General features: G+C 39.0%; 2 protein-coding genes across 4 annotated transcripts; one reads left to right on the plus strand and one right to left on the minus strand.

Moving 5' to 3' along the window:
- Positions 1-20: 20 nt before the first annotated feature.
- On the plus strand, positions 21-16,803 carry SPATA1 (spermatogenesis associated 1). 3 transcript variants are annotated; one of them, XM_038144583.1, is made up of 14 exons: positions 21-210; positions 1,448-1,577; positions 2,460-2,566; positions 5,618-5,735; positions 7,741-7,794; positions 7,889-8,213; positions 8,328-8,573; positions 9,042-9,168; positions 9,318-9,375; positions 9,984-10,101; positions 10,892-11,017; positions 12,833-13,002; positions 14,028-14,126; positions 15,006-16,803. In XM_038144583.1, exons 2-14 carry the CDS (start codon positions 1,542-1,544, stop codon positions 15,108-15,110), a joined length of 1,689 nt encoding a protein of 562 aa, XP_038000511.1. In that variant the 5' UTR covers positions 21-210; positions 1,448-1,541; the 3' UTR covers positions 15,111-16,803. The 3 variants fall into 3 exon arrangements, with proteins under 3 accessions (XP_038000511.1, XP_038000512.1, XP_038000513.1); XM_038144584.1 differs by having other exon boundaries at positions 8,328-8,534; XM_038144585.1 differs by lacking the exon at positions 10,892-11,017.
- A 197-nt stretch (positions 16,804-17,000) lies between these two features.
- On the minus strand, positions 17,001-23,281 carry CTBS (chitobiase). Its single transcript, XM_038144586.1, has 7 exons — positions 23,083-23,281; positions 22,590-22,728; positions 21,448-21,656; positions 20,651-20,822; positions 19,993-20,090; positions 19,153-19,314; positions 17,001-18,206 (listed from the first exon to the last, which is right to left on the minus strand). Exons 1-7 carry the CDS (start codon positions 23,206-23,208, stop codon positions 18,021-18,023), a joined length of 1,092 nt encoding a protein of 363 aa, XP_038000514.1. The 5' UTR covers positions 23,209-23,281; the 3' UTR covers positions 17,001-18,020.
- Between the last annotated feature and the right edge of the window lie 87 nt (positions 23,282-23,368).

Below are 23,368 nucleotides of genomic sequence, written 5' to 3' on the forward strand. Positions count from 1 at the left end.
CTTTCGCACCCGGGTGGCGAATCTTGGTGATAATATCCGCTGGGTTCCAAGTTCGGAGGTTATTTTGAGATGCAATGAAGGAAGTTCCTAACTTAGTTCGTGCTAGGAGTTTGAATGTTGACTGTAGCCTGGAGGATCAGTTTTCTAGTCCTAGTTCATTGCAGAAAGTGCCCAGGAGCGGCAGTGAAGTGGAGCTCGGGGTGACATCAGGTACTGCAAAGTGCAGCGTCTTCCGTGTCCCCAGGAGGAATGGCCGGGAGCCGTGCTGTGCCTGCTGTGCCTGCCTGTGGCGGGGAATGGCGGGACAGGGATGGGGTGTCACACCCGGGCCATTTGCGGGAGCTTGCGAGTAAAGACACAGGCCCTGTTAAGTAGGTATTTCCCAGTGACATGCGGAAATCTTAATTCCACAGCGCCAAAGTGAGACTTGGAAGGTCCGGTCACTCGTGCTCAAGAGCAGGTGAATTAGAAGTAGCTGGGGTAGAGGCAGGAGGAGTGGAGAGATCCTGTTGAGAGCAGGAGAACAGCGCCTGAGTTCAGCAGGTGAAAATCCAGAGGAGGTTTGTAACCTCAGAGGGGCTGGAAAAGCCTTCAAAATGAGAACACCAAGGAAACTCCTAACAAAAAGACAAAGATGGAAACAAGCTTTTTAGCAGGGCCTGTTGCAGTAGGACCAGGGGAATGGTTTTAAACTAAGAGAGGGTTTAGAGATGGGATTAGAGGTGAAGAAGTTTTGTACATTAAAGGTGGTAAAAGCCTGGAACAGATTAACCAGAGAGGAGGGAGATGCTCCACTGTTTCCAGATTCCCCCTGGAAACATTCAAGGCCAGATTGGACTTGGGGGTCTGGACAACTTGGCCAAGTGGGAGGTGTCCCTGCTCACTGCAGGGCTTGGACCAGCTGACCTTCAAAGGCCCCTTCCAACCCAAACTGTTCCATGATTCTATAGCAATGTCAGGACAGAACCACGGTTGTAATTTATGGAAGTATTTTTCTGACGTGGTTGCCCAGCACAGTCGCGTTTCCTCAGAACGCTGCATTTGGCTGGCACAAGGTGTTTGCTCCAGTTCACAATAATTATCACTTCATCAGATCCAGGTCCTGCAAAAATCTTCTTTTGCGGGGATTTAGGTCTGTGTCTTTAGGAAAACATTTTCTACACAGGAATTGTGTAGAAAATTGTATACTACCAAAATATTTTTATGAAAGGGGAGAAAACGTTAAGAGGAAATATCCTAGGGCAGATCTCAGAGGCGCAGGGCTATGGTTTAGCAATTCCCCCAGTTACTTAGGTGATACTCACTTGTGTAGAAGGTGTGGTTGATTCTGTTTGCAGTTAGCTGGAAGCTTTCTGCCTCAGCACAGACACAGCTTCCGTTTTCATAAGTGGAATGAAGATCAGTAAATGAAAAAAGGATATTTATGAAGTAACTTCTGTCATAACAGATTATCATGAAACTCATTCCTAAAGAATGCTTCAATCAAAAAGAAAATTAGAAAGCCCACCTGGCATTTGCTGTGGTCACATAGAGGGACCAACATGTCATTGAGTCAAATGAGACCTCGAACTTCACAGGTGAGAGTTTTTGAACTTTTCCCCACAGATATTTTAGATTTCACAAACAAAAAATAAGAATACATTAAAATAAGGTTTTAGAATACCTGAGAGGAAAAAAAAATGTGCTTTTAAAACAGTATATGTAGAAAGAATTATTTTCTAGTTCATATTAAGTAACTCAACACTTGCAGAAATATTTATTATAGCTTATTTGCATGGCTTTTAGTTAAAGGAAGTGTATCACCCTTGTCAATACTATCTGATTTTTACTAAAAATATCAAGAGCTGAAAATTAGCAGTGCAACAACTACCATGGGTCCAAACACAGCCCAAGTGAACCTTGCTCAGAGCCAGCTTAGTTATTCTTTTTGCAGCTATTAGCAGGAACATTTTTGTGTTTCCAAGGTAGCTAATATTGTTAAAAACAGTCAGAAATATTTTGAATTTTTTTTTCTTGATAACACAGTCAAGTTGTGGTGCTATTTGAATCAAGCTTTCAGGGCTTTACATTTTTTTGTGAGATGAACAAAGTTAGGATTTCAGCTGAGGGGTTCTTGTAGTCATGACACTCTCCAGAGTATCTACTGGTTTTGGTAAGATCTCTCCATTGCTGTCACAGTGATACAGCAGTAGCACAGGCCCTCTATTATCTCACTTCCACTGGGGAGCTTGTTCTAATGTGCCTTATTTCAGCTGGCACTCAGTCACAAATTGCTCTTCTATCACTGTTCTCACAATCTAGTCATCGCTGTGAGACGGGGCCTCACTGGTCTAGTCCCCGTGCTAATCCCAAGGAACCATTCCTGCCTACACAAATTGGAGTGTAGGTTAGTCCACCTAACCAAAACAAAGTGTATAGGAAGAGGATAATAATACATTTACATCTGTTCTTTTTTCTAGCTGTTGGAACTTCATGTTTTTTATGTCCCAGCAGAAGTGTGGAATTTCAAGCTGAATACAGTTCCTGTAGCTCTTACTAGCAAATTCATCTCAGCTGGATTTATAAGGTGAGTGTAGTTTTAGGTTTCAGGTACGTGGTAGGTCCTTCACACTGTCCTTCAGTCCAAATTTTAGTCCAACTGTTGCTCTAGAGAGCACAATTACATCTGCCAGCAGAACCTTGTGGTCTAATTTAATTTCTGGAGTGTAAGTGGTGACCATAACTAGAATTATGTTAATTTGTACTGTATCAGGCTTAGCTCCCTTGCAGCCCATGGTGTAGACATTGAAAAGCACTTCCAGAGCTAGTATTTCTGCAGAATGATTTATATTTTAAAATCACGTCTTATATTCTTTCTATCTCCTTGAGCCTGATTATCAAAAGCTGGAATTCTTCTGGGCAATGGGCCAGCTTCAAGAGAGTGGCTTGATGAAGACAGGATAGCCTGCAGTTCCCAAGAACAGGGATGTGATGATCTGAGCTCTCTCAGTCCAGAGAAAGAGCTGAAGCCTTGTTTCTCAAGGGGAAGCATTACAGCCCACGAACCAGCAGCATTTCCTCTTTCTTCTTGAAAGAAGAAAGTGAAAGGCTGGGCACAACACCATGCACTGTGTGTGCTCTCAGGTAGCTGTTTAAAAGACTTAGTGAAAGAATATCCTGGTTCCCAGTCCTAGGCTCAAACCTGGCACAAGGAGTTGTATTTTTCATCTGTCATAACTTTGAAAGTTTTTTAATACTCCTAAAACACTTTGCTCACAAAATCTAGTATCCAGTGGGGTGAGAAGTTGTAGGAAAATCAAATGTAATTATGTATGTAATGTACATTATTGTAAAGATGTGTATTGAAACTGAGCTTTTACATACACCTTGTCTACATCTGTGCAAAACCTGTCAATTCAGCTAAAACTGCAGGGAATAGAGGTTTTATTTAGTTTAAATTGAGTCTTGTATTATCTGCTTAAGACAATATACAGTGCAGCTGAAAAGACTGAAAGTAGTCAGGTAGGGCAGGATGTATTCATTCTCACAGCTGTTTCTGTTGAAAGGCTGCTCAAAACCAGAGAAAATCAGTGCATATACCCATTTTTTTGCTGTTCTAGTCTGCAGCAGACGTGCAGAATACAGGTCTGAAGTGGTAGCTTCATTTCATGTCATGGACATCTGCCATTGCCCTATATTTTCTAGTGTAAATTTATTTCACTGAGGCATCAAATTAAATTAGGATCCTCACTGATTTCAGTGGGGTTATATCTGCCTGGATATTGTTGCTTGCTAATGACTCTTAGATAATTGCTGATTAATTCTTCTATGGGTACTATGCAATGCTGCAGTACATTAGTATCAATATAACTAGTACCTGGCCAGTGAATCACTGTCTTTGAAAACAAAAAATATTTTTGAAAACTTCTTTTATTATAATCCAGGAGAGGGAATGGCAGCCTTGCTGCTACTCCTGTGGCTTGGACGCTGTTGATAGTTCTGTTGTTCAGTCAGCTTGACAATCCTAGTGCTGTCTGAGTCAGCTTTCCAAAGGATTCCTAGGTCAAAGTACAGGCCACTTCCATTAACTGTGAAATTAGAGGAAGATGTTAAGGGTGTAATTGTCTATGGCCCTGAGTTCTTGTTCCCATGAACTTGATTTCTTAGCCTCTGTGAGCTTTTTTTCTTTTTCATTCCTCATTCCTCACCACAGAAGCAAAACTTTTATTCTTTCTAGATGAGATGGCTGCAATGAACTCTAGTTTGCATTGCTTTTAAACGGACACCCTGAAGCAAGTGGCTTGTGACTGTTTTCTGCCAGCCAGTGGCAGCAAGTGACAGACTAATATTATTGCATTTTCCTAGCAGCTGCACTGGCAAATAAGTTTGAGATAAATTTCTGCCCTATATCTCAGGATCTGGATACCTAGATACTTTTCCCACATTATACATTGTAGATGTGTCCACTCTGCAGACTTTGGTCTCCTCCCCGTGCTCCAGGACAGTTTTATGATCTTGAGAAGGGTCCTCTAAGTCCGGAGTATTTGAAATAATAGAAGGCAAGCCTTGTAGCCCACTGCAGTATTGTGTTCATGAGATGAAATGGTATGTTTTTACTACATTCTTGAGGTGTGGACTGGAGGTCTATAGGGCTGCTTGCAAGTGCAAACAAGCCTTGACAGGGTCATGTTGAAGACCTGTTCAAATGGAAGACCTGGCAGGTTCTTGTCTGTACTGTTTGCTGAGAATGGCATGTGCTATCCCCCAAGCTTGAGGAATGAGAGCTGCCTGGCCAAAGTCATCCTACCACTTAATCAGAGTTGGTGATTAACAGTCTCAGGGCTGCATTTGTTCCCCGGTTTCTTATATGGCAACATAGAATTAGAATTGCTTGTGCTGTGCTGCAGTGCTTTGGTATGCCTCTGGCACATTTGGATTTATTGTGCAGAGATGCTTTTTATTCTGTAGTGATTTTTCTACTGAGCTCATTACCTAAATATTTGCATACTTTCAAGCAGTGCATTAAATGATGCAATTCATATTGGTGTCAACATTCTCATCCTCAAATCATGGTGGAAATGTTCACACTGCAGTGTTTGATTTTTATTTAAAATACATTTGCATGCACACACCCAACTGTAAATTTGTGCTGGAGAAGCCAAAAGCAAAGGAATGTGCCTGCTGCTTAAAGTGGACAGTGCTGAAGGCTCTTCTGGCCCTGGGTGCTGGAAGGGAATGTTCAACAGTGCTGGTGCAGCCCCATGAAACTGTGTCACTTAAATGGAAGTGCAGGACTGTAGCTTCCAGTGGTGTTATTCATCTGCAGATGAGCTACAGCATTCTGAAGAAGTAAATTTCATATTTTGTCTGCTTCCATATTCTCCCTTTGTGTGAGGCTGATACAATGTGAGTCTTGCTGGTTAATGTTAGGACAGCCCTTAGAGTGCAGTGTTCTGAGTGCCACACCCAGACCCTCTGGCCTATCTCTAATAAGTGGGTTCAGTTCTAGGACACAGTTCCCAGTTTTGGTCATTCTGTCTGTGCAAGCCAGCACGTACAGACCATTATCTTCCCCCTCCTACTAACTAGCCATCGTTATTTGATCTTACAGATGTATTAATGAATGACAACATTCTAGGGTGTCTCCTCACATCACATTGAGAGTGCTGCGGGAGAGGCTTGGAGAGTACCTGGGTGGAGTAACAGTTGCAGATAAATTCAGATTTTTAAAATGCATTGGGAAAAAACTAGCAGTGGTAAGTTGTTTGTTTTTTTTTTTCTTTAATGCTCTTCTGTTTTATAATGTAAAGCAGAGGTTTCATCCCTGCCAATAAGATAATATCACATAAAGTAGAGATAACTTTGGGGGCACTGTTAGCATTTCTTTTAATCATGCTGCAGCATAAGCTCTTGTCAGGGCACATCTGCTTCCCCAAGTGCAAAGGCAAAGCTGGACAGTTGTATTAGAAGTAGCCTTTAAAGCAACAGGTGTAATTAGTCACCATCCAGTGAAAATATAATGGTTTTGGTAAGCCCATGGATTAAATATGATAAATCTGGTTGCATTAAAAAAAACCCAAACCCATAAGGCCATTACTACTGAATAATTCAGTTGACAAATTTGCAATGGAAGCTCAGTCAGAGTTTCCTGCTGTGACCTGCCCAAAAGCATTTAAGATATCATTCTCTGAATGAAAGCTTCTCTGGATGTTCCACTGTTTAGTCCAATAGTACAGCCTGAGATGTCAGTAATAAAACCCCTACATGTGTGAATCATAACTGTTCCTCACATCAATTCTACATATATATCTTAAATGTATGGCTAAAGATTAAACGAACTTCAAAATTAGTCCAACTGAAAGTTTGTTCATGTAACACACAAAGATGTAAGTCATTTATGTAAGTATAGAATACTTTTTCCATGTCTCATTTCACCTCTTTCTCATGGATTTGGAAATTGACTGCAAGCAGGAAATTTGGTGCCATTCTTTATTTCATTTCTAGTTGAATTATCACTAAAATCACTCTCACAGAAGACTAGAATAAATACTAAGTAATATGAAAAAACTAGGTGGAAATACATGAAAAGAAACTTAAAAGACTGTGATACAATCTAAATTGGAAAGTATGCATCTGTATTCAGTGAATTGAGGTCTTCTTAACTGGATGACAATAAGTAAGATGATTCATTTTCTTCCCCACATAGTTCAGAGATAAATGGAGACATTTTCCAGCCTTTATAATGCCAGCAAATGAATAAAATATTTTATGTTAATAAAGAATTAAAGATACTGGTAACATACATGTGGATTTATAGAGACAAATGAAAGATACAGTTTTTCTTTGAGGTATTTACTGTTGCTTGATGTTTAACTTTATAACAAAGTGTAAAGCAATAAACCAACTGCTTTATTTGTTGTTTTGGGTCATGGTAACCTCAGTGAATTACATCTCCATGATCAAATATTTGTAGAGTGTTCTCTCCCCTTAGTCTTGTGTTTCACAACTCTAACAATGTAAGCAGAACTAAGAGCTGTGCCCTACTTGCAAGCAAGGGTCTTTTAAATGAAAAGATAAACATCAACTAAAATCGTGTTCATTTTTTCTTCCTTTTTTTGCATATAACCTATGTGTTTAATTCAATATAATTATTTGAAAGTAAGCTCAGATTTCTTTTCCTTACATTGCAGCACATCTTTCAAATATATATTGACTATTTTAGACTTTGTTTTTAAGACAACTGTTTAAATGTGAAAGTGTATGTCACCAAAAAAATATGAAGGACAATGATAAATACAAGAAGACAGGATAATATCAGATTTTTTTTCCCCATATACATTCAATATTTTGCAATACTGTATTAGGGAACTGGAGAAAATTATGTGAGACTCAGCATTTCTGTCCAGATTCAACTTGAAGCAACTTTTGATAAAGCAAGTTGCAAATTTTCTTTTCCTGTGACTGTTGGATCAGGTCCTTTGAACCTTAAGAGAAAGTGCAAAGGATAAAAAACCATACAGTACGTGCATGTAATCTTGTAGGTTGGATTAGGATTTTGAAAAATAGACAAAGTTTCAGAACTATGTCAGAAAATACAAATATACTCTGAGATACTTCTACCCCGTAAGGCCACTACAGATTGTAATGATGGCTATAAAAGAATGCAGTATGTAAAAATGACAATAGATTGCATATGTCACATGCAACACTATTGATGAAAAAATATTGTATTTGTTACACTGCCATACTTTATCTTCCGAGGTGAAAGCAAAGCAGGAAACAGAGCTGGAACTGAAGTCATTTGCTCCTCCTTATGTAAGTATTGAATGGCTTGTAAGGTACCATTTTCAGAAACTTTACATTGCACATTTTCTTTGTCCAGTCTGATGGATATACTCTGTAATTTCAGGCACTTTATCCTGAATTATATTTATTACCTGGAGTGGAATATTTTGAAGATGTTTATCCATTGCTATCATCACCTCAACAAAAACATCACATTAGTGAAGAAGCGAATAGGTTTGGTCATGGATTGAGATTATCCAGCCTTTCCCAACAGAAACCTAAAAAAGGCAAACCATTTTTAGAAAGTATACGAAGCAGGCATCAGGTGGAAAATCTGGAAGTGCCCAGTCCTGTGGAATGGGGTGAGAAAGAGCCTGTTCCAGTTTCACACACAAACAATAAGCAAGACAATAACAACAGGATTACAGAAACACAGTTTGAAGAAACAGGTAAACTTAACCAGTGTAGTGAAGGAGGGTGATGAATGAGAAGAAAAATAAATATTATGGTTAACATTTACAGTAAAATAATATTTCTGTTTCATATTATCAATTATTTTGCAGATCAAAGTGGATCTGATGGATCTCTCTTCACACCAAGTCGTTCAAATCCTGCAGACCAGGAGTCTGGAAAGTGTGACCTGATATTACAAACCTCTGAGCAGAATAATCTCAGCCAAGATCAAGAAGACTGCAATGCTCCTAAGAGGAATGACAAAGCCAAAGGGAGTGCTCTTACTCATGTAAACCACAGTGATGAACAAGGCCAGGGTAACCAAAGACCCCAAAATCACATTAAATATCAAAAGGGTACACATGTTTGTTATTGTCTTTTTGCTAAAGCAAGAGTTCTAGAAAGCAAAGTAAAGCTAAGTTTTAAGAAATCTGTAATAAAGTGTAAGTTGAAATAGCACTATGAGAACAATATTCAATTTTTTTAAAATAATGATATCATCTTCCTAAGAGATGTGGTTTTACCTTGTGAGTGTTTCATTAGCACTGTGTGCTGACATAAACACTTTACTATAGTTGATACATTTGTCTAATCACCAGAATTAGTCAGATATAAATTCTAATAACAAAAATACCTTTTTTTCCCCCTTGATTTCTTTCTTCTGTTATTCATGGAGCATTTCCAAATCCTAGAGATAACACCACTTCTTGTGCTGATTCACTGAACTTCCAATACAGGTTGGAAAGTCCAGTCATTGACAGTCAAACCAGCCTGATTTTTGCAAGTGTAATCTATGTATTTTTGTCATCACTGTCCTGTCACAGAACTAGCAAACATGGAAAATAATGACTACCAAAAAGATACCAGATTAAGAAGAGACAGAACACAGGATGCTGAAATTCTTAAAATAATGGAAGACCAAACTGCAGATTATGTTCACAAAAAACAAAGGTTAGCAAATAATGCATCTCCTAAAATAATGGATAATATTAATTCACCTATACAAACTTACTTTATAGGCTTCAAATAAATGAAAGAAAAGGAGGGGAAAAAACATTTTGGTCAATGAACTTACACTTGTTTTTTTGATTTTATCTTAGCTTGCAGCAAAACAGAACTAAGACTAGAGTTGGTCTTGGTGAAAAACTGGAAAATCAGGTATGTTTTTCAAGGTAACATTCCTAGTAATCTTGAGCAATAAACACAGTCCTTCACCTAGAAACAGTCTAATTTTGTAAGACTGGTGACTTGTTACAAATGTGAAAGATTTGAGAATAATTGAGAAAAGTTTGTTCATGCTCTGCTACTTAGCAGATTTTCTAATGAATATCAACTACATTTCTAAACAATTAAAATCTGCAATTATGAATTTTAGTTTAGAAATTGGCAGGGTTTTATTTCATCATTAACAAATTAATTCATAATTAACAAACCAGGTGGCCATTTTAAGACCCTTAATTCCTGGTCTTGCATGACACCGTCAGTAACTTGGGGGTTATGGGCATGGACAAGAGCCAGTAGCAATAATCTTTAGTTTTGTCTGTATGTTCTCTGTGATGGAAGTGTTCAGTGCTCTCATTTTGTTTGCAGACATCCAGATGTTTGTAATTTAGTGGTCATGTGTCCTGGTAACAGAATAAAAAAGCCCACCTGCAGAAGTCAAATTCAGCCCTCTCATTCACTCAGCCCACTTTTAGGGCATATTTTTAATGTAACTATTCAGGATTATGGTTATGTACTTACAGTTGTGTCTTTTGACTCTATAGGCAGATGAAAAGAAGCAGAATCATCTTACTTGTCCTAAAGAGTGTATTTCAGCTCCTAGTCCACCTTTTTTGGCACTTACTGTAAATCCAGCTCCAGTTCCTGTAATTCAGGCAGCAAGTGAGTACATGATTCCAAGAAGTTGCAAGGAAGTGAACTTTTAATCAAGACTGAAGAGTCAATGAAGACATAAATACCTACACTATACATGCATTAATTCACAGTATTGTTACAAATTTTAATTTATGAGTAGAAAATTTCAGGTATTTATGATTGCATGGGCTATCCTAGAGCTTGGCAGGTTCCTAGCACTAGCAAACCCAACTTGTCAGGTGGATGGAAGGAGAAAAAGAGGGAGATCACATGAAATACTGCAGGCTCAAGTGAGAATATAGCAAAAAAAATTGCAAGTAGTGTTGCTGAGGAGGAGGATAGTGAGAAGTTAAGTGTTAGACCAATTGTTGCAGACTAGTGGAAGTCTGAGATACTGTCCTGCAAGTTGGAGTTGAAGGCAAGATTTTTCTACAGTTTATATTGCAATGTATTTTGAGCAGGGAATAGTCTTTAGGAGGCTTTTTTGCTTCATTGGCAAGAGTTTGCAATGTATGGAGTGAATATATTTCTTGATTACACAGTTTTAGTGATACATTTTCTAAACATACAGAAAGATGTTTGCTTGCATGTGTGTGTGCATGCCTGGATGCCTGCTGGATTTCCCCCTTTTTCTAAAGCACCAGCCATTCTGAAAAGTTAGATTAAAATGAAACCTGATTAAAATAAAACTGTTTCTACTGCTTGTTCTGACAGAGCTTTTGCCATAATTTGTGATGAGTGCATTACAGAAGGCTTTACTGATCCTTTGTACTTAGAGTATTCAAATGCTTGCTAAATATAATTGTAATATCTTTAGAAAACAAGACGGCAGAACAATTGCAACAAATGAAGGAAGACAGAAGGCACATGGAAAAAACTAGAGAAGAACTGAGCAGAAAAGCTAAAGGGTTACTGGAACAAAATAAGCTGAGGAGATACCATGGTACACTTTTAATTTCTTTTGGAGTTTGGAGTGATTGAGAAATTACACTGAAACCAATGTGAAAATATTTGTCTCCTTGTCAGTGAGCTTAATTACAGAGAGAGCTGTTGGCTAACCAATAGCTCCAAGAAGACTCATTTTGTGTAATAGCATGCTAGAAAAATTCAAGGTTGAAGTATTTCCTTCCTTTTTTTTTTTTTTTTTTTTTTTTTTTTTTTTTGTGGCATGTCTTATAAAGTGAAGGTTGTTCTGGCTTTTCTAGACTATTCAAGTTGTGTCTCATGTATGTGCAGTGCTCAGAGAGCTACTGCAGGCTGCTTCTCTCTGAGGCCCAGGGCAGCTGGGCATATCCTAATCCTGCCTTTATCTTACAAGGTGCTTACAGAGGCTTGTACTGTGATGATAGGGCTTCAGTTAAATTGCAGCATAATACGTTTTGTTCCTCCTATCCAGTAATATTCAGCTTATGACATGGAAGTTCCAAGCCTGTTGTGACAAGCTTGACAAGCCTTGGTTTTTAACAAGGTCAAATCTCATTGAAATTTCACACAAATTTTCTTCATTAAATTATTTTCAAGTTTATACTTAAAACTATCTTCCCTAAGTCACATCCCAGTTATACAGAGATGAGATTTAATAATTTTGATGTTTTGAGAGCTTTCTCTTTGTGCTTAAATGTCACTAAGTCATTACAAGTCCCAAATATTACTTGTAGCTCATTGAAAGGAGAGAAGCCCATTCTTTCTTTTATTCTCTAAGGACATGATTGCACTGCACCCTGCAGTGGGGGGAATTTGTATTAAAAAAACCCAAACTTGGGGGTGTGAAGCAGTAACTCTGTAGTAGCATGGAGTTGCAATTCAAGCTAGAGATGAGCCCTAAATGACACCTGCATTGCCTTAAATTCAGTTATCCAGTTAGGTAAAATAAAGGTTATTTCACAAGGATTCAAACAGCTTCTGCAGTTTCTGTAAGAAGCATCTGTACCTCTGAATTTTTTTTATCAGACATGAAGAGTTTTGTAAGTAAGGGCACGTAGCAAGCATGTTTCTTTACAAGGTATTAAAGAAAGAGCATTTTCTGCAGTAACAGCCATCCAAGTCTGTATTTAATATCCTCCTAAGAGTGCTATGCTGACAGGCACTCTCAATTACCTGCCAACAGCTGAGTTCTTTTGGGTTTCAGTTGTCCTGCTTCTATAAACTATGCTTTGAAAGAAGGGATTCATTTAAGAGACTGCAGATATGCAGTGGCCATAAGACTGCCACAGCACATGCAGGGGCATTTACGTGCCACCTCTTGATAGCACATTGACAACATAGGAGGAATCATAGTGAAGTGTAAAGGTTTTTGAACTGTTTCCCATAATTTGGGATGTCAGAATTAAGCTGTTCAAAATCTTTGGCCATCAAGAGCATAAATTTTGCCTAAATCTACAATGCTACATTTTCTGGTACAGTAGAGCTGTGGACTTCAGACTGTGCTGAGCATAGCACTGTTCACAGGCCAGGAGCACTTGGGTGCAGCAGCACCTGCAGAAGAGCCAGGCTGAATAAACTTTGGGTTTGGACCCTGTGTTTTATGTCAGTGGACAGATGCAGCCTTTTGTTGCAGGTGTTCATGCGAAAATTCAGTTGCATTTAGAGTGAATGTAATTTGAATGAAGATTTTTTTCACTAAATGTTTCTTTTAAAGAAACCTCCTGCCATGTGTGTGCATTAGCTGAGGCTTGTGAGGTGAGCTCTCATGGCTGTCTTCAGCAGACCTTATGATAAGGGGAACAAGACCAAACGCTCTTACTGTTCTCCTGTGCAGTGCGTGAGGAATGGAAGAAGAAGTACTTTGAAGCCAAGAAAGCTACAGTTTCACTGGAGGACACTTTAAACAAACTGCAAGAAGATTTCGAGCTTTACCACCAGAAATTGCTCTTGCAGCTGGAAGCCAGGAATAGCCAAAAACGACCAAACAAAGCAACAGCCTCCAAGGTATTTGCTTGTATTATTTATTATCTCTTTTTTCACAATCTGAGGGGTTTTTTTTGTATAAAATATAAATTAAAGAAACAGATTTATTACCAACCAATGACTTGTAAACTAGCTTTAGCTCAGTGATCTGAGGGAAGGAGTTCCTTCAGGCCATTTGTCCCAAAAAGATTGCAGAAGTGCTTGAGTCTGAGCATTTGTTTCTTTCTGCTTTCTGTTGGTACCTTTTTGTAACAAAATCCCCTTCTGTTCAGTATGGTTAGTGGATTGTTCAGTTCTACTTTGTTTCTATCATCCAAGATTTGATTCAAGGAGGCAGTGAATGTCTGGAGCATGCAAAATATATCTGTAGCTTTTGAAGTGGTTGCACTTCAACTGTTGTTCAACTGTGAGTTTCATAGGAAGTTCAGAGGGATTAAAAGAGGAAAGATAAAAGAAAAGGAGGAAACACCCTTTCCAACAGTTGTGTCTGCTAATTTTCTAAATGCATTAATGGAAGCAAGGCTGTTGACAAAACTGAAGCTAGCCTAGGAAAAATAAATGTCCCTTTCTATCTGAAAGGTGTGTGCCTGTACAATCTAAGAGTGTATATTATATACAAGCATGTATTATTTGTGTTACCTTGAAATATCTACAAAATAGAAATATGAATAGGGTTGACATTGCATTACGGGCTATGTTCAGACACATTATTTTGAGGGGCATATCAGGGGTGGGTTTTTTTGTCTCCCTGGCTAGAGACTGAGAGGTCTCACATGAAGGATATGCACAAGGCACCATCCTACAGCAGTTCTGTGGTGGCAGCACCCCGAGAAGGGAGCCAGGATTTACAGAGCTGTTAGGCTGAGCACAAGGGTGCTCCCCAGCCCCTGTGAGCGACGTGCAGCCAGGCAGGCATCAGCCAGGTGAGAAGGCAGGGAAGTTGAAAAGAGCTTGTTAGAGGATTGCTTCTGAGGGGTGAAGTAACACCCAGTGAGGGAACAGATGCACTAACGCTGCACCTCGAGGTTTGTTGTTGTTTCACACAGAATTACACAATCATCCGGATTGCTACAGTGCAGCACGAACTCCATCAACTGAGGAGGAAGCTAGATGATACAAAAATGAGACTCCTAATAGAAATTAAGGTACTGTGCCTTTTAATTGAACAGTCAAAGTGTGGCAATGTATAGAAAAAAAATTAGACCTTCTCAAGTATTAGATGATGCAAATATGTGCTAAACAGTTCTTGTTTTATGCTGTTAGTTTTAAGGTGTTAGGTGTTGTGACTTTAGCATTTGAGCTAAATTACTCCAGAACACAAGTTATCGGATGATTTGGAATGTATGGCATTCAAACAACTTAGATACTCAATGTACTATGTAAGCTAAGGTTCACAATCTTGTTCATAAAATTCCCATTCCATTCAAAAGGTAATTGAAGAAATATACCTGGTGTGGTGAGGCACTGAGCAGTAATAAATAAACCATGGCTAAATAAAAAAAAAATGGTATAAAGGAAAAAAGAACACAACCAAAAAAACCCCCCAAAAAAACGTAAAAAAGAAAAAAGGCTGTCTAAGCAGATTGCAGATCTCTTCATCTGCTTTATTCTGTATCAGTGTTGCCTATGACTCTTTTTGGAAGGAAGAGGTAGTATAGGCCTTCACACTGGACAGCTTTCCTGCTCTGAAAGCTTGAAATAGGAGTGTTCTACATGACAGAGATTGCCCATGCTCCTGTTTACTGGGTATTCCAGGGTGGTTGTCATTACTATGACTCTATGACTCCTCCATTGTCTAGCAAGGAGTGGAAAGAACAATTAATTTTGCAGTTGTCTTGAAAACATCAGAGCAAGTACAGAACAAAGTAGCACTAGAACACCTAAAATTTTAGAGATGAAAGATGTATTCTGTATTCAGCCATCCTGTATAAAATTCCGTCTTAGTTATATAAACCTATATGCATGTCAGCTCCAAAAAAAGCTTCCTTAAATTGCCATTCCTTAAATGATGGGTTCTTTTGCAGATGAGAAAGCAGGCAGCATCTGATTTACGAGCACTGAGAGCAGAACTGACACAGAAGAAGATTCATTCAGCTTTAATTCTCCAGTCCAGGAAATCAGGAATTTAAGAAGATGACATGAGTAACGTCTGTGAAGTGTACAGCAGCTCTCTAGTGTATGTAAAAGAGAATTTCAGAGCATTTGTTGGTATGTTCTTGAAGTAACTTTGTAAAAAGACATTAGCTATATAAATGTTGTGGAATTTGTATACTAGGCTAATGAGGTAATGCAGCTCACTTTTTTTTAAATCTCACTTACTGTAAGATCAGTCAGCTAGTTAAACATACAGTTTAAGCTAGTAACATGTCTAAAACTCAACTGTTCTTTTTAAAGTGCAAATTAGTTAGTTGTGTAACATCCCAGTGGTATGCTGATGTCCTTTGATTAACTATATAGCTACTAAGAAATAAACCCAAAATCTGTAACCTCCTGTCCTTATTTTCAGGCTCACACATTCCAATTTTTAGAAATTATTAAAATATTGTTTCTGTAGAACTACAGCAACAGTAATCCTTTATTTGGCTATTTACTGGAGTATGTTTTTGTCATTATAAATATGCCTATCCATAAATTACCAATGTATCATTCCTTTATTATTATTATGAAGCATAAACAAAATCTGAGATAATCTCACTTTTTTCCATATCAAGCTGGTTTTGTTCCCTCTCTTATTCAGAAAGGCACACAGACATTAAGTGTCTTCTGTAGTCTGAAAGCTTGCCTGAAAGCTTTCTCTTGGACCAGTATGATTAAGATCCTGGTCCAATTTACACTCCTGCATGTTCAGCCTTTCCTTAATTCCAAGGTCATGCATGTCCTGAGATTAACAATTCTCTGAAAGAAGAATCAGAAACCTCTCCATAGGAATTTTTTTCTAGCTCTGCTGTTTGCCTCTTTGCAAACCAGATGCTATTATATTAAGAATAACATGCTAGGAAGTAATCCCAGCTAAAAAGCTATCAAGGCTCTATTTATTACTGGAAGTTAAACACTCATGGGAAATAAGTTATGGGATAAGAAAATTATGCAGCTCTCAAAAGAACTAACTTAGAAATATCTTGAGTCAAACCAGCCATTATCCAATTTATCTTCTTAAAGATAGGACTTAACAAAGATTTTAGTGCTAAAGGATTAAATAAATTATTAAACCTACACCCACTTTTGCTTAATTCAGGGTTGAAGCTCACATTCTCTGTTTAAGAATTGTGTCTTATTTAAGATACGAAAGCAGGCTACGAGCTGCTGGAAAAGCAGAACCTAAATTTAAAGTATAGTATTATCAATTCATGATTCTTGACTGCTACAGGAAGGAGAGTTTTATAATTAAGTCAGCTAGCCTCATAATTTTGCAGGACATATATTCGTAAGAGAAAGACTCTCAATTCAGCAAATATACATCTCGCTGTATTTAAGCCTTTAAGTAATAATGCACGTTCTGAAGTACATATGTGTGTGTGTGTATCTATCTATCTATCTATCTATCTATCTATCTATATATATATATGTAATATATAAAATGTAGGAGTTTCTCTTAAGACTTATAGAGTGGTGAAAAGTCTTCTGATCTGTCAAGGGAATTTTTTCGTTTCTGCAAGAGCAGTAGGCTTCACCTTCTGCTTTCCATCACCTGTAATATCAAGCAGACACTTCAGATGAAGTCTTCCAGTCTTGTCCTCAGTAGCTATTATGGTAATGCTGCCATACTATGGTAACTCTTCAGCAAGCAAAAAAAATCAACCAGTCAGACAAAAAAACCACAACTCCCCCAGCCCAACCAAACCAAAAAATCCCATCAAGCCCACAACTGACTAAATCTACCTAATTAATAATTTTTTAATTAATGGAGTTACTTAAGCAGGGCCCAGTTGCACTTTAATCTGGTTGTGAAACAGTTCTGAGAAGCAGACAAGCAGTGTGGGCTGTAAGCTGTAGAACAAGTAAAGCACAGACAGGGAACATTGTTTACAAGCCTTACCAAGAGCAGCATTTTATTCAACAAAAAAATCCTGTAAACACCAGCCAATCTTTACATCACTATGAGTATTTTAAAAAGTTATACAACTTCTTTAGGCAAATGATTTTATGAAAATATGAACTAGAAAGAAAACATAATTTCTTGTTATCACAGAGGCAACACCCCATAAAAACAAACAAAAAAAAAGGCTACTGAATGAATCTTAGGGTGTGTGGGAAAATACATATGCAGTTCATTAAATAAACTTTTGAATTCTAGTTTTCAGCAAGTAAAGTAGTTTGAAATGGAAGGAAACATCATCCAAGTCCTCTTCATATGAATGGTTCTTCTTCAAGCTAAGATCAGAGATTTTCAGCTTTTGAAACTAAGGAATTTATGTGATACAAAAGCACAGTGAAACTGGAGTTTATTGAATATTCCTTTCTAACAACTTTGATATAAATCTTAGCAGCAACTACTTCATGTTATGTAATTTCTTCAGTCCCTAAAAATCTTTTCATCTAGAAGAGTAACCAAGCTGCATATAATCAACAATCTGTCTCTCCAGTATTCCGTTTATTCTGATTCTAAAGTGACTTTGCTAAAATATTGTTTGGGAAGTCAGAAGGCTGAGACTGCACCTACAGGAATGAGTATTTGCTGCACCTGGCAGCTTTAGCAAAGCATCATTATGAGGCTGCCCCTGTAAATCCATCAATTGGTCTTGTTACCAGATAGACACTGGGTTCAAGCATTAATTAACTTACAATAACTGTGAAAAATTAAAAAGATGAGCAGTCATAAAAAAACCTACTGATGCAAGGATTGTTGTTCCAAAGCAACAATGCAACTTTCTGAAGAATGAAAATACAGCTTTGCATATAAAATAACAAGATTAATTTGTCTAGTTTTTAAAGTTTTTGTAATCACAATATATTTATATAAAGTCAAAATCTGTGATAGTGTAAGCCAAAATAAAAAATTACCAATTTTCATCATTCTAAATCAAGGGTTCACGCAGTTCTTATGGTGTCAGAGCTTGCCACATTGCTCGAGTTTGTTGTTCTGCTGCAGACTCCCTGGAATAGTCAAGACTATTTCCATTCCACATGCCAATGCCCCTTAAGCCTCGACTCTTCACATATGCTGCTTTTAGAGAGATGCTGTGAGGGTCATCAAACCATACCTGGTGGAACTGACCCACAGAATCCTAGAAAAACATTTAAAGACTAATATCAGTGATCATATTTTCTCTTGAACACAGTTAAAAGTAAAACTAAAAACTGAGATACACAAACTACATAGATTTATATAATATTTTCCTGACTTACCAATTCTTTCTCACACAGGACAATTAAAATTTTAAGGCAAATATTTGGATTTTTTTAAATTGTAGAATATAAGTTATAAAACAGTGACACAATTTAACTGAAGTTAGATTAAAGGACTTTGCTAATTTGTATTTTAATATTTTTTAAATACAGCTAAAATTTCAGATACAGTATCTAAACTAAAAGGTGAATTTAGTTTGAGATTGTGGGTTTTTTTAAGCAATAAACAGTTTTAGAGGAGGTTATAAAATTTTATCAAGGTTATGCTTTTACCTGGTCATTGCTTACAACATCTTTTCATCACCAACATGTGAAACTTAAATAATGTTTAAAGAAACAAGACAAAATGGACACACTGTGGTGTTCTTGTAAGCACAGTCATTTATGGACTCTTTCACTGTGTCTGTGTAGAAAACAAATGCAGAAGAGAACATGCATGCAAGGCATCAAGCTAGACAAAATTAAGAGCATGTCAGAATCTTTTTTAGTTTAAATCATTTATCAACTCATGAAAGTAACAGTGAAGGACAGAGCTATAGGATGTCTTTGTGCCTAAATGTCCTTTTTGACACGATGCAGTATCTCGAGAAGACTGGAAAGTAATAAAGATCTTTATTACTCCTGTAGTCTTCAGGCACTGCACCCCTCTCTCAGACTAGGAATTCAAGACACAAATTTTCAGCAATCCTTTACTGTACCCAAAAAACCAAAACAAAATGTAGAAAACAGAAAAGGAAGAATCTAATCCACATAACTTCATAGTCAAAGATCTGTGGTTCATGAATACTTACTCCACACCACAGTGGCTTGGATAAAGACTCTTACCTTGTACTCATAAAATGGAGCCTTCTGCATCTCATCCCACAGCACCCCTGAGAGAGAGCTGTTCACCTGCTTCATGATGGCTGCGTAGGGCACCTGGCTCCCGGCAGCATCACTGCAAGGAGCCCCACGGAAAGGCACTTTGGGAAGGGAACAAACGTGGTCCTGAAAAACAAATGGGGAGGCATGAGTTTCAGGTAAGATATACTGAACTCCAGAACAGAAGTACAGCCAAGAACAATTCACAAAAGGCGTTAGGGCCACAAAAATTCCAAGTCTTCAAGCAAATCCAGCAGATACTATTTGTAGAGAAAAGTAAATTAAAACAGCTACATTTTCTTTAACCTGCAGTAATACAGGACTGGATGGATACCCTTCAGCTTAAATAGTTGTCTTATCTTTTTCACCTTTAATTGACCCTTACATTTTTCATAAGTGTAATATTTGAGACCTCATAAACTGCTATGCTGTAACAGTTGTAGGTTTGCTATGGTTTGTTGCACCTGTCTTTACAGTGGGGTTGAGAAGGCACATACAAGTGTTGTAGGGCCTTTGGACTTCATCCCTTCTCACACAGATAACATTTATGGCTCCTTAGTCAAACACAGTGCTTGGATATCATGAGGCTCAGGCTGCCTAAGGAGCTAAAATGCCTTGTCTGGTAACACACTGCTCATCAGTTATCAGCCAAGCAAAACATTCTGGTTTGTGTCCCAGCTTGATGCTCTTATCCATCAGACCACAGTATTTCCCAGTCCAAAAACAAGATTACCAAAATCTAGTTATATCTTTCCAAAGGAAAAAATTAACAGTTTGACTGCAAACAAATAATCTTCACCTTACCGTGGACAGGTTTTGGCAGACATAGTCATAGCCATACCAGGGGACACCCATCACAAGCTTCTTAGGATCAATGCCCATAGCAATGTACTCTTCATATCCTAGTTTTGAGGGAAATAAAAATTAACATGCATTATTCACTTTTCCTATGTTTTTTATTCTTACAACTAATTTAGAGCCAGAGCCACTGCAGAACTTGCATGATGCCAGACAGAGGCCAAGGTGCAAGCTGTCCTTTGCCTTCACCTGCATTCTCCAGTGAGTGAGAGGCTTGCTCTACTGAGATCCCAGTAACTGCTCTAGTTTCTCACACTTAAAACCATCTGCCCTGAGCAGAGGTTTCACAAAGATGAGAGAAATGTTTCAGGTTCTCTGCAATCCCAGGCACACACCATTGCTCTGGCTGCCATTTGTCACTCCAAAAGCGTTCTTCACACTCATGAGGTCACAGGGACCAAAACACAACTGCTGAAGGTCTGCCTGCAGGCTCATAAGGATCAGGGACACTGTTTTCATATCCTGACAACACATATTTGAGCACACTCAAAGCCTCACTGCAGCAATAACAAAATAAACCTGTCTAAGAAAAAGCCCTCTTTTCTATCTATTCATGTGAGCAAATTGAAATGTTCTGCATCCTGGGGATGTGTTCTATCCTCACCAAGTAAAGTCTGCAGGTAAGGAGCATTGGCCTTTGCAATACAGTCTGTCCAGATCTGGCTCTGTTCATCATATGACATCACAAATAAGAAGTCACAGGCATCTGCAATCCCGGTGTAGTTGTAGCACCTTTTATCTATGCATGCTGGAGACCAAGCCACATCAAACGTTACCTGAAGGAAAAGTGCACAACTTAGTACCAAGTATGGCCCTTAGGTGCCCTTGTTATTTCTTTAAAAAAAGCTATGACTTTTAAAGACAGTATTTCCCAAATGGTACAGTTTAACACATCTTGATAACAGTGAACTATAGAGGAAGCTGCTCATCTGATAAAACAAACAGAAGATAATAAAGTGAGTACCCCATTAGTGAATATATGGCACCAAAGAAATTAAAATATAATACCAAAACCACCAAAAATATGAAGCATGGTGCAAATCTTGAAAACTTTCACGATAGGTTTACCAAAATGCTATCAAGCTTTTGCCCCAGCAGGCTGTATTTGCCCTGCTTTCAACAATTCATTAAGGCACACTAAAACTGCCAGCTCACACACAGCAGTAACATTGTATGTACAAACCTCAGCGAAGCCCATCTCTCATTGAAATTCACACAGGTCAAAAAGAGTGATTCTTACAAGATTATATCACAGCTAACATTCATAATTAAGCATTTACTAGAATATTATATTTAGATGTGCATAAACTTTTTCACATTCATATACTAAGCAGCATTGCCAAAAGTCCTTACATTTCATAAGGTTAAATTTAATGTTTGTATCAAGTACATTATTATTACCTGTGATCCAGCTATTTCTCTGTGAAAAGCATCTGTAGTTTCTTTAACAAGCTCTGTCAATGCATAATACTCAGGGGAGGTTTCATTAACTTCTTGCTCTATATCTATGTTAATTCCATCCATATACTGCTTTTTTGCAAGGTCCACCTGTTGGGATATCCATGCTGCTCTTTTAGCAGGATCAACAATTTCCTGAAGAGGTACATCACCTAGACAAGAGGCCTTCAAGAGTTAACAGGCATTTGCACCACAGTAATTGTAAGATGGAAAGGTTTGTCTTTAGTTAACCAACAAATTTCAACACAATATTAGAAATGCCCATATAAATACTGGTAAAATACAAAGGAGTTAATTTTTTCCTCAAGCATAATTTTGAGAAACCACCCCAGAAAAGATTACCAAGATTCTTTGAGAGTGTGGTGTTGAAATTAAGTTCCTTTGTTTTTTCTATAATTTTAATCATCTTTCTTCTACTTAATATTCTTTTAGCCACTGTAAATTACCTTTCTTGAAATCAAAGAACTTTTAGCATTTTAACTGGTCATATTTACAGGAAAGCTACTTTTGTGTTTAACCTTTGTTGCTTTCCACACTGTAGTCTTGCATTCTGCTTTTTCTCAACAGAGCCAGAAGGTATTTACAACATGTAAGCTAAAGGACTTTGTCTTTCTAATCAGTACCTGCACAGAGTTCCTGAGTATTCATGTTTTAAAACTCAACCACTTCCTAATACAGAGGGATTCATTGAAGTGCAAAATACTAAAAATTACTTAAAATCCCTTTCCTTACTTTGTCTTTTGGGTAGTCCACATAAGATCCAGAATACAGACCCAAATAACAGGCTTTTTCTTTCCTCCTTCTTCCTCCATAGGAATGATGTTCCCTCTTAAGTGAACTTTTATTAAGATGTCACTGGGATGGTTTGGTTACTACTGTGGCACAATCCACTGTTGGTTTCTATACCCTGCATACCAGCACATGCAAAATTTCAAGGGTTCATTAAAACCTTATTAATTAATTCTCTTAATGATTTTAATACTCTGCATACAACTGAATGTAAAATGTCAAGGTAATGTAGCCCTATGTACCTTATCTTCTTATTCACTTATCATAAACATCCACGTTTTTCCAGTGTAACCAACCTTTCAGTACAATCCTCGAGCCTTTGGAGTGGGCATAGCACATGAGCTCAGGATCGTACTTTCCGAAAGCTGCCACAGTAGTAATTTTTGACCAGTCGTAGGATTTCCAGGCTTCCTTCCCCACATCAAACACGAAGACCTGGAAAAGGGGTAAAAAGCACCCTCGTTAGCCCCGAGCTCTTCTCAGCAGGGCTACCACTCTCCACGCGGCTCTCACACCGGCACATCCCCGGCAACGCTGGGCAGCGGCTGCAGGGATGGCAGCCGGGGGGCCGAGTGCGGGGCAGCACCGACAGCGCGCCCGGCCCGGGCACTGCCCGGGGACACTGCCCGGGGACGCTGCTCGGCTCGGGGACACTGCCCGGCTGGGGCCGAGCGCAGCGGCTCCCGTGCGAGACCGGCGCCCGGGGCGCGGAGCCCGCTGCGAACGGCGCTGCCGCCGGGCCCGGCCCCGCCTGCGCCGGCAACGCCCGCCCGGGCCGCGGCCGCACACCTCGGAGACGGCGGGGCCCGTGACGGGCTGGCACAGCCGCGGGTCCCGGCAGGGGCAGGCACCGGCAGGGCCTAGCAGCTGCAGAAGGCCGACGAGCAGCAGCCACACGCCCCACGGCCGCCCCATGGCCGCCGGTGCCGGCCCGGCCGCGCAGCCTCGGCTCCGGGGCGGGCCCGGGCGGAGCCGGGCCCAGCGCGCCGCCTGTGCGGAGACAAATGAGACCGGCCGAGCGCGTTCAGAGAGCAGCTCTTTATTGAAAGGTCACCCCGCGGACGGGTGCCCGGGT

The sequence above is a fragment of the Motacilla alba genome, chromosome 8 (assembly GCF_015832195.1).
Source record: "Motacilla alba alba isolate MOTALB_02 chromosome 8, Motacilla_alba_V1.0_pri, whole genome shotgun sequence".
NCBI classification, from domain to species: domain Eukaryota; kingdom Metazoa; phylum Chordata; class Aves; order Passeriformes; family Motacillidae; genus Motacilla; species Motacilla alba.

Coding starts and splice junctions, on each gene's coding strand:
- SPATA1 (XM_038144583.1), top strand. CDS start 1,542: ATGTCATTGAGTCAAATGAGACCTCGAACTTCACAG. Junction 7,795..7,888: donor AGTCATTTGCTCCTCCTTAT/GTAAGTATTGAA, acceptor CTGTAATTTCAG/GCACTTTATCCTGAATTATA. Junction 8,574..9,041: donor TCACATTAAATATCAAAAGG/GTACACATGTTT, acceptor GTCCTGTCACAG/AACTAGCAAACATGGAAAAT.
- CTBS (XM_038144586.1), bottom strand. CDS start 23,208: ATGGGGCGGCCGTGGGGCGTGTGGCTGCTGCTCGTCGGCCTTCTGCAG. Junction 21,657..22,589: donor CTCGAGGATTGTACTGAAAG/GTTGGTTACACT, acceptor CCTCTTGTCTAG/GTGATGTACCTCTTCAGGAA. Junction 18,207..19,152: donor CTCCATTTTATGAGTACAAG/GTAAGAGTCTTT, acceptor ATGTTTTTCTAG/GATTCTGTGGGTCAGTTCCA.